The 17,893-nt window shown below is 36.8% G+C and overlaps 1 protein-coding gene across 2 annotated transcripts in view; it reads right to left on the bottom strand.

Moving 5' to 3' along the window:
* Nucleotides 1–17,580, bottom strand: part of LOC126346278 (uncharacterized) — a 176,276-nt gene extending 158,696 nt beyond the window's left edge. For both annotated transcript variants that reach the window (XM_050002172.1, XM_050002173.1), the window contains exon 1: nt 17,310–17,580. In XM_050002172.1, the coding sequence (XP_049858129.1) occupies nt 17,310–17,357 (48 nt within the window). In that variant the 5' untranslated portion in view covers nt 17,358–17,580. The remainder of the gene's footprint in view (nt 1–17,309) is intronic.
* Nucleotides 17,581–17,893: the final 313 nt, after the last annotated feature.

The raw sequence follows: 17,893 nt of genomic DNA on the forward strand, positions 1-17,893 counted from the left end.
AAACAATTGAATATCATAGTTATTTTGAATCTGTCATTTGATATGGGATAATATTCTGGGGAAGATGAAGCAGTGTACCTCGAATACTGAAACTGCAAAAGAAAATTATCCGATACATGTGTACTCCACAGCAAACAGAGTCTTGTCACAAATTATTTCAGAAACTACAAACAACTGTTCCCTCCATATACATTATGAAATTATACTCTTCCTGCACGGCAGGCAAAAATTATTTGAGGAGAATCAATTTAACCGTACATATAACACAAGAAATAAAAATAATTTTATGTTACCTACAGACCAGTTGAAATTATACGCATGGACTCCACAGTATATGGGAATAACAATATATAACAAGTTAATGGGCAAAAACATATTTTATACGGAGCCAGAAATTTTAAAAATGAGGCTACAGCAGATTATGTGGGAGAAATGCTATTATTCAACAGAAGAACTCATAGAGAATGAAATGATAATTTGAGCAAGGGGTAATTAAGCGTAATATTTTATTTTATTGTATGTTGTTGTGGTCTTCAGTCCTGAGACTAGTTTGGTGCAGCTCTCCATGCTACTCTATCCTGTGCAAGCTTCTTCATTTCACAGTACCTACTGCAACCTACATCATTCTGAATCCGTTTAGTGTATTCATCTCTTGGTCTCCCTCTACGATTTTTACCCACCACGCTGCACTCCAATACTAAATTGGCGATCCCTTGATGCCTCAGAATATGCCCCACCAACTCATCCCTTCTCCTAGTCAAGTTGTGCACAAATTTCTCTTCTCTCCAATTCTATTCAATACCTTGTCATTAGTTACGTGATCTACCCATCTAATCTTCAGCATTCTTCGGTAGCACCACATTTTGAAAGCTTCTATTCTCTTTATGCATGCATATGAAAATAAGTACTATTCTCTTCTTGTCCAAACTATTTATTGTTCACGTTTCACTTCCATAAATGGCTACAATCTATACAAATACTTTCAAAAACGACTTCCTGACACCTTAATCTATACTCGATGTTAACAAATCTCTGTTCTTCAGAAACGCTTTCCTTGCCATTGCCAGTCTACATTTTATATCCTCTCTACTTCGACCACCCTCAGTTATTTTGTTCCGCAAATAGTTAAACTCATTTACTGCTTTAAGCCTCTCATTTCCTAATCGAATTCTCGCGGCATCACCAGATATAATATGACTACATTCCATTATCCTCGTTTTGCTTTTGTTGATGTTCAACTTATATCCTCCTTTCAAGACACTGTTCATTCCGTTAAGCTACTCTTCCAGGTCCTTTGCTGTCTCTGACAGAATTACAATGTCATCAACGAACCTCAAAGTTTTTATTTCTTTTTCATGGACTTTAATACCTACTCCGAACTTTTCTTTTGTTTCCTTTATTGCCTGCTCAATATACAGATTGAATAACATCGGGGATAGGTTACAAGCCTGTCTCACTCCCTTCCCAACCACTGCTTCCCTTTCATACCCCTTGACTCGTATGACTGCCATCTGCTTTCTGTACAAATTGTAAATAGCCTTTCGCTCCCAGTGTTTCACCCCTGCCACCTTCAGAATTTGAAAGAGAGTATTCCAATCAACATTGTCAAAAGCTTTCTCTAAGTCTACAAATGCTAGAAATGTAGGTTTGCCTTTCCCTAATCTTTCTTCTAAGATAAGTCGTAGGGTCAGTATTTCCTCACGTGTTCCAACATTTCTACGGAATCGAAACTGATCCTCCCCAAGGTCGGCGTCTATCAGTTTTTCCATTATTCTGTAAAGAATTCGCGTTAGTATTTTGCAGCTGTGACTTATTAAACTGGTAGTTTGGTAATTTTCACATCTGTCAACACATGGTTTCTTTGTTTTTTTTTTTTTTTTTTTTTTTTTTACGTCTGAGGGTATTTTGCCTGTCTCGCACATCTTGCTCACCAGATGGTAAAGTTTTGTCGAGACTGGCTCCTCCAAGGCTGCCAGTAGTTATAATGGAATGTTGTCTACTCCGGGGGCCTTGTTTCGACTCGGGCCTTTCAGTGCTCTGTAAAACTCTTCACACAGTATCATATTTCCCATTTCATCTTCATCTACATCCTCTTCCATTTCCATAATACTGTCCTCAAGTACATAACTCTTGTACAGGCCCTCTATATACTCCTTCCACCTTTCTGCTTTCCCTTCTTTGCTTAGAACTGGGTTTCCATCAGAGCTCTTGATATTCATGCAAGTGGTTCTCCTTTCTCCAAAGGTCTCTTTAATTTTCCTATAGGCATCATACATTTCATCAATCTCTTCATCATCTGCCTAGCTAGTTGGCATATAAACTTGTACTACTGTAGTAGGTGTGGGCTTCGTATCTATCTTGGCCACAATAATGCGTTCCCTATGCTATTTGTAGTAGCTTACCCGCATTCCTATTTTCCTATTCATTATTAAACCTACTCCTGCATTACCCCTATTTGATTTTGTGTTTATAACCCTGTAGTCATCTGACCAGAAGTCTTGTTCCTCCTGCCACCAAACTTCACTAATTCCCACTATATCTAACTTTAACTTACCCATTTCCCTTTTTAAAATTTCTAAACTGCCTGCCCAATTAAGGGATCTGACATTCCACACTCCGATCCATAGAACGCCAGTTTCCTTTCTCCTGATAACAACATCCTCCTGAGCAGTCCCAGCCTGGAGATCCAAATGGGGGACTATTTTACCTCCGGAATACTTTACTCAAGAGGACGCCATCATCAATTAACCATACAATAAAGCAGCATGCCCTCAGGAAAAATGTATGTATGTATGTATGTATGTATGTATGTATGTATGTATAACAAAACTGTATTATTTTTAAGATGATGTGGAGTGATTTCAGTTGCTTTTCTATCCTGTGATCACTTATTTCATTATCTTTCACAACTGGTTCAAATGGCTCTAAGCACAATGGGTTTTAAAATCTGAGGTCATCAGTCTCCCAGACTTAGAACTACTTAAACCTAACTAACCTAAGGACATCACACACATCCATGCCTGAGGTAGGATTTGAACCTGCGACTGTAGCAGCAGTGTGGTTCCAGACTGAAGTGCCTAGAACCGCTCGCCACATCAGCCGGCCATTATCTTTCATTTCGAGGTTTTGTGCAGTGGTTTAAAGGAGGAACTACAGTGCAGTCTTCCTCAGTGAAATACTTCTGGAAAAAAATATTCGGCACTTCAGCCTTCACTGTGTAATGTTCTGTTTTGATGCTGTTATGGTCACAGTGTCTATATTTAACATAAGATCAAAATTTATTACGATTTTCTATCAGGTAAATAAGTATAATTTTACTTTCAAATTGACTGAATGCACAAGCATTTGTCTACTTACGCTTTTTTTAGGCATCATTCAGTGTTTGCTGATCTATCAGGCTTTGGCTGTGTTTAAATTTGCAGTGAATCTCTCTTTACTTTTGTATCAGCTTTCTAACCCAACTGTTGAACCACGATGAGCCTTTCCCTTTTCTCACAACTCTGATTAGCACATACTTGTCTAAAGTGCATTGTAAAATACTCTTGGAACATTGCCCATTGGTACTCAACATTGTCAGATGAAATTTTCATATTGACTGCACTGGTCAGCTGAAATCTGTTTCTTGTTGCTCTTTCTAAGCAGAAATGTCTTCCTACCTATACTGCTGTTTACAACTGTATCCAGTGACAAAGTTGTGTGCTGTTCATTCACCAGTTAAATTTAATACCTTGTATGTTACTGGAACATTCCTAATGGCCATTGCATTTTTACCTCGTTGTCTATCTCCTGTCTTGAAAGTTGCATTTCTCAAAATTGCATATTAATCTATTTGTTTTTCTTTAGATGATGTATGTTGTTGCATAATGCTCCCTCTGAAACTATCAACACCCACTGATTCTTTCAGCTTATCTAGTCCTACTGTCTTGATCTCCAAGCTTTCTGAATTTTTTTCATAATTAATTTGCATTTCATAACTAATAAATTATGGCCAGAGTATTTATGTGATGTTAGAAATGTACTGCAGCTTACAATTTAGTTTACAAATTTTCATCTTACCATTATGTAACTCCTCTGAAACCTACTAGAGTTTCCAAGTCTCTTCAACATATACAACCATCTTCCATCATTCTTAAACTAAGCATTAGTAATCGCTGAATTGTGCTCTGTGCAAATTTCTATTATTCCTTCATCCCAGTCTTTATTCCTACACTTAAATTTCAGTTCACTGTCGCAATTAAAGCTACATTTCCCCTAACATACTGAATAATTTCTTTTCTCTAATCATATATATTTTCAGTCTCATCTCCTGTGGAGCTAGCAGACATATATCTTTGTACATGTGTGTGTTTGGGTTGGCTCTGATGTTCATTACGTTTTTGTAAATATAAAATATGTCTAGTTACATTGTGGTTAGGAGTCCACATCAATCTGCAGGTGTCCTTGTAACTGGCTGGTTAAGCCATTATGAGGAAGCTGAGAGATTATCATCTCTAATAGGAAAGTGTCTAGTGTGGCACTGTGGTGTTCAAACCAACCTTTGGAATGACCACTCATTTCCTTGTGTGTGTAAAATTTAATTAAACAACAGTAATTCACTCATGGTGGTTTTTCCCCCATTTAATAATAGTTTTGTGCATGTACAAAACATCTGTTACTCGCAACTGACAACATGTTTGTGGAAACAATCTTTGTATTTATGAAAATTAATGCTTTTTAGGAACATAAAAATTTAAGTATACACTTCATCCCACGTTTTCTTTTCAGAAAATAAAAGTAAAGTAGTACATGTCATACAATTTGAAAACAAAAATGGAGACTTGTAAACATGCAAATCAAAGTAAGGGATATATTAATGGAAAATTCACAAGAACTAGAAAATTTTGTGAATGAATACTTTTCAGGTATTGCAGAGAAGCTGCAACAAAATATCTCTAAAACAGCTGTAGTGCACATAATAAATTAGACAGCCAGCAGAATGATGGTGTACCCCACAACAGAGCAAAAAGTCAGGAAGACAAAAAAATTTAAAAACAAGAAGTCAGGAAGCCCAGATGAGATTCCAGTAATTCTTCTGGAGTAAATGAAAGTGTGATTCCACCTGTCTACTTTGACCTGTGACATAAGGGTGCTGTGATGTGTGATGTCATTACAGCACAGAGTTGGCTGTGTTTATAGAAGTCGTCTTGTGTTTGATGGTACCCTCTAGTGGTGTGTATTATGTATGTGCTGTGTTGGGTTCATTTGAACCACAGTGTTGGATGTGTGAAATCATTGGCAGAGAGAGTGTGTGTGTGTGGGGGGGGGGGGGGGGGGGGGGTGGAGAGGAGAGAGTTGGGTGGTGGCCGACTTAGTTTGCAATGCCGGAATTTGTTGATGGTAAGTAATTGTTTTTTTGGGTCTATTCTTCTCAAGTTGTGATGTTTTGTGTATTTCTGGTGTACTGAATGTGTGTTAATTTATATAGCAATGTTGGGGTTTTGGATTTTTGAGGTGTTCTGGTTTTGCTTTTATTTTTCGATTTTTCTTAGTCGAAGGTGTTGGTTTTCTTGGTATCAATACTTGTAATTGATCTTTATACATCACGGGAAATGACCAATTCCAATTTTTTGTAATTTTAGATGTAGGTGTTGGTGTTTTGGTATCCTCAGCTGTGGTTGACCTAAATAGGTCAAGGGAAGTGTCAGATCATGTAGGTTTCGCCAGTGTAGTAGAATGTTGTGTTCCCCCACCCCCATCATTTTGTTTGTTTCGGGATCATGGTATTTTTTTTTTTTTTTTCCTACTATTATATTTCGCTCATCCCTACCCTAAAATCCCCAGTTTCCTGCAGTTGTCACATTAATTTGATCGTATTTTTGGAGGGAATTGTTGTCTTATTTATATGTATTTCAGTGATGTCATAGGTGCCATATTAGAGACGCTTAGAACAGTCATTTCTGCCATATTGATGACATCATGGGTCAAAGCACAAAGGTGTAATCAGACATTTCGGCAATCCCCTCTTCTGAAGGCATGAATGGACAGCAAACAAACTCTGTTAACAAACATAATACATGAGCTTTGGTTCAGATATTTTTCCAATGGATCTAATGCACACAAGAGTTGTACCTCTAGTAAAGAAACATTAATGTGGAAAATACTGAAAACTAACGGCCAGTTTTGCTACTCACGTTATTCCAAAAAATAACATAACTAATCATGAATGACAGATTAATCAGCTACATCAAGTTTCTTAACAAAGCACAGTTTGACTTCCAAGGGAGCAGAAGTACAATACTGGTTTATAACAGAGTTCACAAAAGTGGCACTTAAAGCTCTCAGCTAGTATGACTATGATACAGGCATATTTCTAGATCACCACAGCTTTTGACACTGTTGACCATACATGCTGTAAAATGTAGTAGAACTAGGTACATGAGAAGTAGTTAATATCCAAACAGCAGAAAAGGGCCATAATAATAAGAACTGAGAGTAATATGCAGCCTCTTATAAGATGATATGTAAACAATTTAGGAGTGAAAGTAACAGCTCACCAAACAAAGGGAACACTGAGTCTACAACTACATCTGTAGGCTGCAAACCAGTGTGAACTGCATAGCAGAGGGTACGCGCCATTGTACCAGTTATTATGGTTTCTTCTCATTCCATTCCCGCAAGGAGCACAGGAAGAATGATTCTTTAAATGCCTCTGTGCATATTGTAATTAATCTAATCTTGTGCTCAAGATCCTTATATGGGGGTTGTAACATATTCCTAGTCAGCATTATTGAAACTTTGTTGAGTAGGTTTTCTCAGGACAGATAAGAGTTGGCTGATTCCAGCTGTGACTCATTGATATTATAATCACAAATTCTTTTATGTGCACAATTTTACATTTTTGAACATTTAAAGTAAGTTGCCAATCTTTTCATCACTTTGAAACCTTATCATGAACTGAGGGAATATCTGTGCAGCTTCTTTCAAACAGTATTAACAGCATCATCTGCAGAATGTCTGAGATAATTATGAATTGTTTGCAAGGTCATTAGTATACAACATGAACAGTGAGGATCCCAACACACTTCCCTGAGACCTGTCCAAAGTAACTTCTGCATTTGAAGATGACTGTCCATCCAAGATGGCATGCTGTGTCCTCCTTACCAAAAGATACTCAATCCAGTCAAAAATTTTGCTTGATACCCCATATTATGATACTATCAACAATAAGTGTAGATGTGGTTCTCAGTAACATACTTTTTGGAAACACAGAAATACTGCATCTACCTGACTGCCTTGATTCAAAGCTTGCAGTGCATCATGTGAGAAGAGGATAAGTTGCATTTTGGAGGGTCAGTGGTTTTGGAATCCATGCTTGTTGACAAAACCAATCTGTTCAAGATACCTAATTATGTTTGAGCTAAGAATATGTTCTGAGATTCTACATCAAATTCATGTCAAGGATACCGGATGATAGTTTGCTTCTACTACCCTTCCTGTAGATTTGTGTGATCTGTGCTTTCTCTCAACTACTGGTACGATTTTTGTTGGATGGATCTATGTTAGATTATAGTTAGAAAAAGAGGGGGGGGGGGGGGGGGGGGGAGCGTAACTTAGCCGAAAATTCAGTATAGAGTTTGAGGGTTCCTTCGGGTCCTGGAGCTTTCTTCAATTTTAACAATTTCAGTTGTTTCTCAAAACCACCAATACTAATACTTGTTTCATTCATTCATTCACTTTAATCTACACAAAAAAGGACTTACCTAAAGTAAAATGCAGAGCAAATATACATTGCACTATAGCACTAGGACTAACAGGTGTATCTATATGTCCTAGCACAGACTGTCAAAATCAGTTAACAGTTATGAACTTATGGGCCACAAATTATTTAACAAACTTCCACAAGCTATATAAAATTTACCAGAGCAACAATACAAACACTTTATGACTGGTTAGTTGTAAACCCATTCCACAATATAAAGGATTTCATTACCTGTTATATTAAACTGTAAATTTAATAACAATTGTGTTCTTTTATAGCGTGTACTGTATACGTATTATGTGTATGACTTTGTCTATTGCTGTAATGGCTTAAAGACAATAAAATTATTATTATTATTATTATTTCAGTTGTACAAGAATTAAACTGGAGCACTTTTCCTGGATTTTCCTTTGTAAAGGGACATTTGAAAGCAGAGCCACCAATTTCAGGTTTTGCTTTGATTCCCTCCGTCTCAGTTCTTGTCTTATTCACGAGTGACTGGTTACTTAACTTTGGTACCACTAAAAGCCTTTACATAATATGACCAGAATTTCTGTGGGTTCTGTAAACAAGCATTTGACAATATTTTCCTACAGTAGTAATTAAAGGCTTCTCACACTGCTCTCTTGACAGCCACACACATTTAATTGGCATCTCTCTATTCATGCTTTGTTTTACACATATATTATGCAGTTGTCCCTATTTCTTTAGAAGTTTTTTTTTTTTACAGTCACTGTAGCGTCCCTCTCATTATGAACTGTTCTTTTGGATAAATATTTCTAGTGCATGGCCAACTATTCTTCTAAACCAGGGCCATTGTTCCTCTACAAGCTCCTGTCCTGTGCGGAAAGTTTCTAATTCCTCAGTTACATACATGACTACTGCTGTTTTATCTACTTTACTGAACATATAACAAAAGACTGCTATAAATTTGAACTTTTGGACAAAAGGACATCTTAAAAGTAGAAAACACACACACAATCATGCAACCACAACACACACACACACATAACCACTGTCTACGGAACATGTGTTTTCTACTTTAGGAGGGGAACTTTTGGCTGAAAGCTTAAATGTACAGCATTCTTTTCGTTGTGCCTGTGTGTGACTTGATATCTCCTCTACATGACAAGTACAAATCTGTCCTTTTCACAATATTGTTGTTATTCCACCATGGATTTTACATTGTTTGATCCCAATGAACATACATACCTTTCCTATTTGTTTTAGTTATCCTCTGTACACTGGTAATCATGTTGCCAGAACCGTGTCATGGTCCCTTGTACCAGTTTTGATGTGGACTACCTCAAAGACGTTATGTCTATTTGTTGGCATTAGATCCAATATATATCAATTATGAGTAGTGCTCCATACTATCTGTTCTAGATAGTTTACCGAGAAGCACTTCATAATGTTTCACAGGATGTATTGTCAAGCCCATCACTAACAAAACTGTAATGCTCTCAACTATTGCTGGATGATTAACGTTTCAACTGATTCTTGTGATTGAGGAACTTACATAGAAGCAAAATGAAGTTCTCTGTTACATGTGGAGGTGAGTCTGGTGGGCAACAGGAGGATTCTATTACTATTTTACATCCACTTCTGATACTGAGTCTTGTCCAAACATTCCCCCCCCCCCCCCCCCCACACAGCTCCAGCTTCAATTTCTATCTCGGTGGATTTGAGTTTCTTGTCTACTGCAACAAATACACCAACTCCATTGGCCCCCTCCAGCTCTGCCAACAGACAAATATTTTGTCTTTCTTGTGTGCTTGCCAATGACAATGCTTCCAGTATTCAGTGAGTTGTTACTTTCACTCATAAATTAATCAAAAAACTGGATATACTTATGGCAGCAACTGATTCTATGTATCAATCTGTTGTGCATCATATAGACACAGGTACGGAAATTGTATATGTAGGTGGATATAAGCTTTCGGCAAATGTAAGTAGAGGCACTATAGACAGAGGAGTTGCCATATATTTTAAAATCGGTCATAATGTGAAAAATTTGGAAACTAAAAAATTTTGCGTAGAGCAACATACAGAAGCATGTGCAGGTGAGCTTAAACTGAATAATGACGCTTTTATAACTGTAGCCTTGTATATGTCGCCATTGGGAAATTTTCCACTATTTTTGAAAAACTTGGATTCCTTGTTGTGCTATCTGTCAGACAGAGGAAAGCAAATTATTGTTTGTGGGGATTTCAATGTAGATTTTCTGAAAGAATCCGATAGAAAGCTTGATCTTGTATTACTTGGTTCTTTCAATTTGACATCAGTTATTGATTTTTCTATTCGGGTGGTACAGGAAAGCAGCACACTTTTAGATAATAAGAAGATGGCATCTGTTCTTTTGGACATGTCCAAAAGAACAGATGCCATTGGTGACCATGCAGCTCTCTAGAATAAAATTACAATTAAATCAATACCATTAGCTGCTGACGGATATATATATCAACGCCCATCAGCAGCTAATGATATTGATTTAATTGTAATTTCTGATAGATCATGTTTTCACAGACCAAGATAAATTTGTTCAAATAAAAAGTTTTCCTGTTAAAAATGGTCTGTCTGATCATGATGCACAGCTACTTACAGTATATGATATAGCTCCATATAGTAATGCAAAACAGTCCTCCAAATTAGTGCATTCAATTAATGATTTAACAATTCAAAATTTTAGGGAAAGATTGAAACAGTTAGGCTGGGATGAGGTGTACAGGGAACATGATGCTAGTTTAAAATTTAACATATTTTGTGATACCTTTGTGAGTATATTTGAAAACAGTTTCCCTAAGAAAACAGTGAAATATAATTGTAAGAAACCATGTAAAAAGCCATGGCTTACTAAAGGGATTAAAATATCTTGTACAAAGAAAAGGGAAATGTGTCTTATAGCTAGGAGTGGTGCTGATGTTGAAACCCTGAAACAGTGAAACATTATAAAAACTACTGCACTGTATTAAGAGAAGTTATGAAGTTATTAAAAAGTCCGAGGGAAAGAAGGCAACTGCGAGCATAGGAATACTGTATTTCTATCAAACACAATGAACAGTTTGTTAACAAAAAGTCAGAAGTAGAAAATTTTTTAATAGTAATTTTTTAAGTGTTGCAGAGAAAATAGGATCCAGCTATTCATTACAAAATGCAAGGCAGTATATGGAAGAGGCAGTACCCATGCAATTTGTAAAATTGAAATTCAACCCACTTCTCCTACTGAAATTAGGAAAATAATAAAGTCACTTAAAAGTAAAAGCTCATATGGAATCGTTCGCATTTCCAACAGAGTACTAAAAGCTTGTTCCCAACAAATAAGTACGGTTCTCAGCCACACATGTGGTAGTTTACTGAAATGGGGCATTTTTCCAGATAGACTGAAATATGCTATTGTTAAACAATTGCACAAAAAAGGGGATAGATCTGATGCTAACAACTACCACCCAATCTCACTTCTGACAGCTTTATCCAAAATTCTTGAAAAAGTAATGTATTCAAGAGTAGTATCATATATTCGTAAAAATGAAGTACTAACAAAGTGTCAATTTGCTTTTCAGAAACGCTCTTCAACAGAAAATGTTATATATGCTTTCACTGATCAAATATTAAATGCATTGAATAACCGAACATCACACATTGGGATATTTTGTGATCTCTCAAAGGCTTTTGATCGTGTGGATCATGAAATTTTTCTAGATAAGCTTAAGTATTGTGGTATGAGTGGAACAGTGCACAAATGATTTAATTCATACTTAACTGGAAGAATGCAGAAGGTTGAAATTAACAGTATAGATAGTCTCCAAAAACCAGCAGTCTTCTAACTGGGGAGGTATCAAGATTGGTGTCCCACAGGGTTCAGTCTTGGGTCCCTTAGTGTTCTTAATATATATTAATGACTTGCCACTCTATATTCAGGAAGATGCAAAGCTAGTTCTTTTTGCTGATGATACAAGTATAGTAACCACATCCAAAAAGCAAGAATCAGCTGAGAAAATTGCAAATAATGTCTTTCATAAAAGTATTAAGTGTTTCTCTGCAAATGGACTCTCACTAAATTTTGAGAAAACACAGTTTATACAATTCTGTGCAGTAAATGGCATAACACCATTGATAAACATAGGCTATGAACAGAAATCTTTTGCTAAGGCAGAATACTCAAAATTTCTGGGTGCTTTCCTATGGCACCATATTTTGGGGCAATTCATCAATAAGAGAGACAGTATTCATTGCACAAAAGCGTGTTATCAGAATAATAGCTGGAGCCCACCCAAGATAATCTTGCAGACATTTATTTAAGGAACTCAGGATATTTACAGTACCTTCACAATACATATATTCACTTATGAAATTTGTCATTAATAACCCATCCCAATTCAAAAATAACAGCAAAGTGTATAGCTACAACACTAGAAGAAAGGATGATCTTCACTATTCTGGAATAAATCTCACTTTGGCACAGAAAGGGATGAATTTTTCTGCCACAAAAATCTTTGGTCATTTGCCAAATAGTATTAAAAGTCTGACAGATAGACAACCAACATTTAAAAGCAAATTAAAAGAATTTCTAAATGACAACTCCTTCTATTCAATAGATGAAGTAACAAGGATTAATATATGATGTACGTATATGAAAGAAAAACAAACAAAATGCTTAATACAAAATTGTTAAGCCTTTGGTGGCCACTTGTTGACAAACTGCCTATTGGCTTCTGTCTCGGGTTCTTCGGCTGTCGTTCATCTAATGATTTTACTGTATTTTCTATAAGGGGTCACAATTTAAAATTAAAATAAATATAAATAATACATTGTCCAAGGAGATGAAAGAGTTCATTAAAACATATATTGTAAGGAAAGTGCTGGGAGAATGTGAATAATTTAAAAGTAAAGAAGATCACTCACCAAATAGTAGAAGGGTGGACACAAAAACAGAATGAGAGCTTTCCTAAGTGTTGGGCAAATCCTTCAATGGGCTAAGCTAGCAAAGTTTTCACTTTTTTGTGTGCCTGTTGATAACTCAATAGGAAGATGAGGAGACTGAGATGGACTTAGATTGGAGGGGGGGGGGGGGGAGGCATGGGAGAGGGAGATTACAAGATATATCCAATTCCCGTGCATATTAGAAACATTTTCTTTTCCATTTACCCTTACTGAGATACAACAATGCATGACCTAATACAGTTATTAGTAGTAGTAGTAGTAGTAGTAGTAGTAGTAGTAGTAGTAGTAGTAATAATAATTATTATTATTGCGAGTTTGCCCAAAATAGTGTCAAAGAGATCACAAATCAGTGGATAAGATACAATATAGAACACATGTAGAAAAAAGAAAACTGGCGTTCTACGGATCGGAGCGTGGAATGTCAGATCCCTTAATCGGGCAGGTAGGTTAGAAAATTTAAAAAGGGAAATGGATAGGTTAAAGTTGGATATAGTGGGAAATAGTGAAGTTCGGTGGCAGGAGGAACAAGACTTTTGGTCTGGTGAATACAGGGTTATAAACACAAAATCAAATAGGGGTAATGCAGGAGTAGGTGTAATAATGAATAAAAAAATAGGAGTGCGGGTAAGCTACTACAAACAGCATAGTGAACGCATTATTGTGGCCAAGACAGACACAAAGCCCATGCCTACTACAGTAGTACAAGTTTATATGCCAACTAGCTCTGCAGATGATGAAGAAATTGAAGAAATGTATGATGAAATAAAAGAAATGATTCAGATACTGAAGGGAGACAAAAATTTAATAGTCATGGGTGACTGGAATTCGAGTGTAGGAAAAGGGAGAGAAGGAATCGTAGTATGTGAATATGGATTGGGGCTAAGAAATGAAAGAGGAAGCTGCCTGGTAGAATTTTGCTCAGAGCACAACTTAATCATAGCTAACACTTGGTTTAAGAACCTGAAAGAAGGTTGTATACATGGAAGAACACTGGAGGTACTAAAAGGTATCAGATAGATTATATAATGGTAAGACAGAGATTTAGGAAAAAGGTTTTAAATTGTAAGACATTTCCAGGGGCAGATGTGGACTCTGACCACAATCTATTGGTTATGACCTGTAGATTAAAACTGAAGAAACTGCAAAAAGGTGGGAATTTAAGGATATGGGACCTGGATAAACTGAAAGAACCAGTGGTTGTACAGAGTTTCAGGGAGAGCATAAGGGAACAATTGACAGGAATGGGGGAAAGAAATACAGTAGGATCAGAATGGGTAGCTTTGAGGGATGAAGTAGTGAAGGCAGCAGAGGATCAAGTGGGTAAAAAGACGAGGGCTAGCAGAAATCCTTGGGTAACAGAAGAAATATTGAATTTAATTGATGAAAGGAGAAAATATAAAAATGCAGTGAATGAAGCAGGCAAAAAGGAATACAAATATCTCAAAAATGAGATCGACAGGAAGTGCAAAATGGCTAAGCAGGGATGGCTAGAGGACAAATTTAAGGATGTAGAGGCTTATCTCACTAGGGGTAAGATAGATACTGCCTGCAGGAACATTAAAGAGACCTTTGGAGATAAGAGAACCACTTGTATGAATATCAAGAGCTCAGATGGAAACCCAGTTATAACCAAAGAAGGGAAAGCAGAAAGGTGGAAGGAGTATATAGAGGGTCTATACAGGGGCAATGTTCTTGAGGACAATATTATGGAAATGGAAGAGGATGTAGATGAAGATGAAATGGGAGATACGATACTGCATGAAGAGTTTGACAGAGCACTGAAAGACCTGAGTCGAAACAAGTCCCCCGGAGTAGACAACATTCCATTGGAACTACTGATGGCCTTGGGAGAGCCAGTCCTGACAAAACTCTACCATCGGGTCAGCAAGATGTATGAGACAGGCGAAATACCCTCAGACTTCAAGAAGAATATAAGAATTCCAATCCCCAAAAAAGCAGGTGTTTTGACAGATGTGAAAATTGCCGAACAATCAGTTTAATAAGCCACAGCTGCAAAATACTAACACGAATTCTTTACAGACGAATGGAAAAACTAGTAGAAGCCGACCTCGGGGAAGATCAGTTTGGATTCCGTAGAAATACTGGAACACGTGAGGCAATACTGACCTTACGACTTATCTTAGAAACTAGATTAAGGAAAGGCAAACCTACGTTTCTAGCATTTGTAGACTTAGAGAAAGCTTTTTACAATGTTGACTGGAATACTCTCTTTCAAATTCTAAAGGTAGCACGGGTAAAATACAGGGAGCAAAAGGCTATTTACAATTTGTACAGAAACCAGATGGCAGTTATAAGAGTCGAGGGACATGAAAGGGAAGCAGTGGTTGGGAAGGGAGTAAGACAGGGTTGTAGACTCTCCCCGATGTTGTTCAATCTGTATATTGAGCAAGCAGTAAAGGATACAAAAGAAAAATTCAGAGTGGGTATTAAAATCCATGGAGAAGAAATAAAAACTTTGAGGTTCACCGATGACATTGTAATTCTGTCAGAGACAGCAAAGTACTTGGAAGAGCAACTGAATGGAATGGACAGTGTCTTGAAAGGAGGATATAAAATGAACATCAACAAAAGCAAAACGAGGATAATGGAATGTAGTCGAATTAAGTCGGGTGATGCTGAGGGAATTAGATTAGAAAATGATTCACTTAAAGTAGTAAAGGAGTTTTGCTATTTGGGGAGCAAAATAACTGATGATGGTCGAAGTAGAGAGGATATAAAATGTAGACTGGCAATGACAAGGAAAGCGTTTCTGAAGAAGAGAAATTTGTTAACATCGAGTATAGATTTAGGTGTCAGGAAGTCATTTCTGAAAGTATTTGTATGGAGTGTAGCCATGTATGGAAGTGAAACATGGACGATAAATAGTTTCGACGAGAAGAGAATAGAAGCTTTCGAAATGTGGTGCTACAGAAGAATGCTGAAGATTAGATGGGTTGATCACATAACTAATTAGGAAGTATTGAATAGGATTGGGGAGAAAAGAAGTTTGTGGCACAACTTGACCAGAAGAAGGGATCGGTTGATAAGACTTGTTCTGAGGCATCAAGGGATCACCAGTTTAGTATTGGAGGGCAGTGTGGAGGGTAAAAATTGTAGAGGGAGACCAAGAGATGAATACACTAAGCAGATTCAGAAGGATGTGGGTTGTTGTAGGTACTGGGAGATGAAGAAGCTTGCACAGGATAGAGTAGCATGGAGAGCTGCATCAAACAACAACAACATTCAGTAAATCACTGATTAAGTATGGAGCACCAAAGAGCTATTTAGAGGGGGTCTTTAGTCTTCCTTCTTTATAGTGGTGATGTAAATGACTTTATTAAAGAAAAAAAGAGTATTTGTAGATGAAACCATTATTTTAATTACAGCCACTGAAAAATATTTATGGAATCAGCAGCAGATGCTTCAGTGTCTGATTACTGGCTGTTTTTGACAAAATAAGATCATATAGCAGAAACTTTTCATTGATTTCTACTCTTCCCCACTAACACAAAAATGTGATACAATATCATATCTTACACTCTATACCTGATGTTAAACATTCTAGGAATAGAACCACAAAACAATTTAAAATGGGACTATCATGTGAAAGGCCTTGAAACAAAGCTGTCAAAGGCTAGTTATGCTCTTTGTGTCCTAACCCAATGTACAACAGGTCAACAGTGATTCAGTCATATTATGAATACTTTCACTCATTACTTCAATACATGCTCATCTGTGGAAACTCAGCCCAGCAAAATCTCTTTAGGGTACAGAGAAAAGCTATCACAACTATCTGCAACTTAAAGAAACTTGTAGACACTTCACCCAGCTGAAAATGAGCCTGCCAAGCCTTCACTTATACTGGCATCTCTTAAACTTAACTGGGGCCTTATGACAAAATAAACATGACTACTGTAGCCACAAAGTAAGAAACAGATGTAATGTCTCAATCTAGAACAATATAGTGTCAGTAAAGTATTTCAGGGACAGCAAGTTACATTATTCATCAGTCTACCTAATGATTTAAAACAGAAGCGACATAAAAATTCGTTCAAATATTTGTCATTTCTGATGGAGCAATGCCGTTGCTCAGTAAAAGAATTCTTTAATTATAAAACATTGCTTTTGTCTACCGAATTACGGATACTGTTATAAAACAGTGCTTTTGTATAGGGAATTACGGATACTTTCAACTATTTAAACGGCACTGTTTGTTACTTATGACTAATTTACAAATTTCGGCTTGTTGCATCAATTAGTCTCAACTTTGTTTTGTTCTGTGTTCAGTATGTAGTGGATCAGAATTGACTAATAACTGATGACGATGCCGGGGCTATTCACTCTTCATTCCACTTAAAGTATTCGTTAACCGTAGTGGCTTCCAGTTAATGTTACAATAGGGAGCAACTGACAAACACAATTCATTTAGGAATCGGGGAAACTGGGGGAATGACACTTCCGCCGCGAACGTAACATCATACTTTCTAAAATTAAATCTTTATTTTGTTCTTTGACTTATACATTTTGTCACGTTTGTACTAAACACGAGGTAATATACAAGATACACAAAACGGCAAATTGAAGTATCTGTGCAACTTACAATATGAGAGTAAGATCTTTACTAACTTACAGCGTGCACTTCAATTTCTAGTACAAAATTAGTGACTTTCCTGCGCATTTTGGTGTTCTTCCGTGGTACTAGTCAATAGACTTTTTTTTTAATATAACGGTAATTTTGAGATGTGTGTATTATTCTTCTCGGCACAAACATCTAGGCGTGTATTTTTCGGAACATGTTGGTATTTATCAGCACTACATGATGTCAGTTAACACAATGTTTACACATTATTGTCCAAAGTATGCTCCGTCACTACCAGTGCGCTCAATACTCAACTATTAAGATCTTTGATTTTCTCGGCAGACCAAAGCGTTATCCATTTATCGCTCGCTATGGGATGCACCTGCTTGTTGTGTCTACCAGAGAATTGGTTGATTCTATTGATTTATTCTGGCTTCTAGCCGCAATAATTTAAATAAAATGACATAGCAGTGTAACAGACATATAACCGTGATCTGATACACTGCGGAGAGGAGACATTCATAAATGTGTGTACATAGTACAATAATGACACTTAGTCCATGAGCAAACTGGATACAACTTGCAGTAAAAACTTGTTTGTGTGAAATATGGTAAATCAGTCTCCGTAGCAAGAT

Source organism: Schistocerca gregaria, chromosome 1 (assembly GCF_023897955.1).
Source record: "Schistocerca gregaria isolate iqSchGreg1 chromosome 1, iqSchGreg1.2, whole genome shotgun sequence".
In the NCBI taxonomy this organism is placed as follows: domain Eukaryota; kingdom Metazoa; phylum Arthropoda; class Insecta; order Orthoptera; family Acrididae; genus Schistocerca; species Schistocerca gregaria.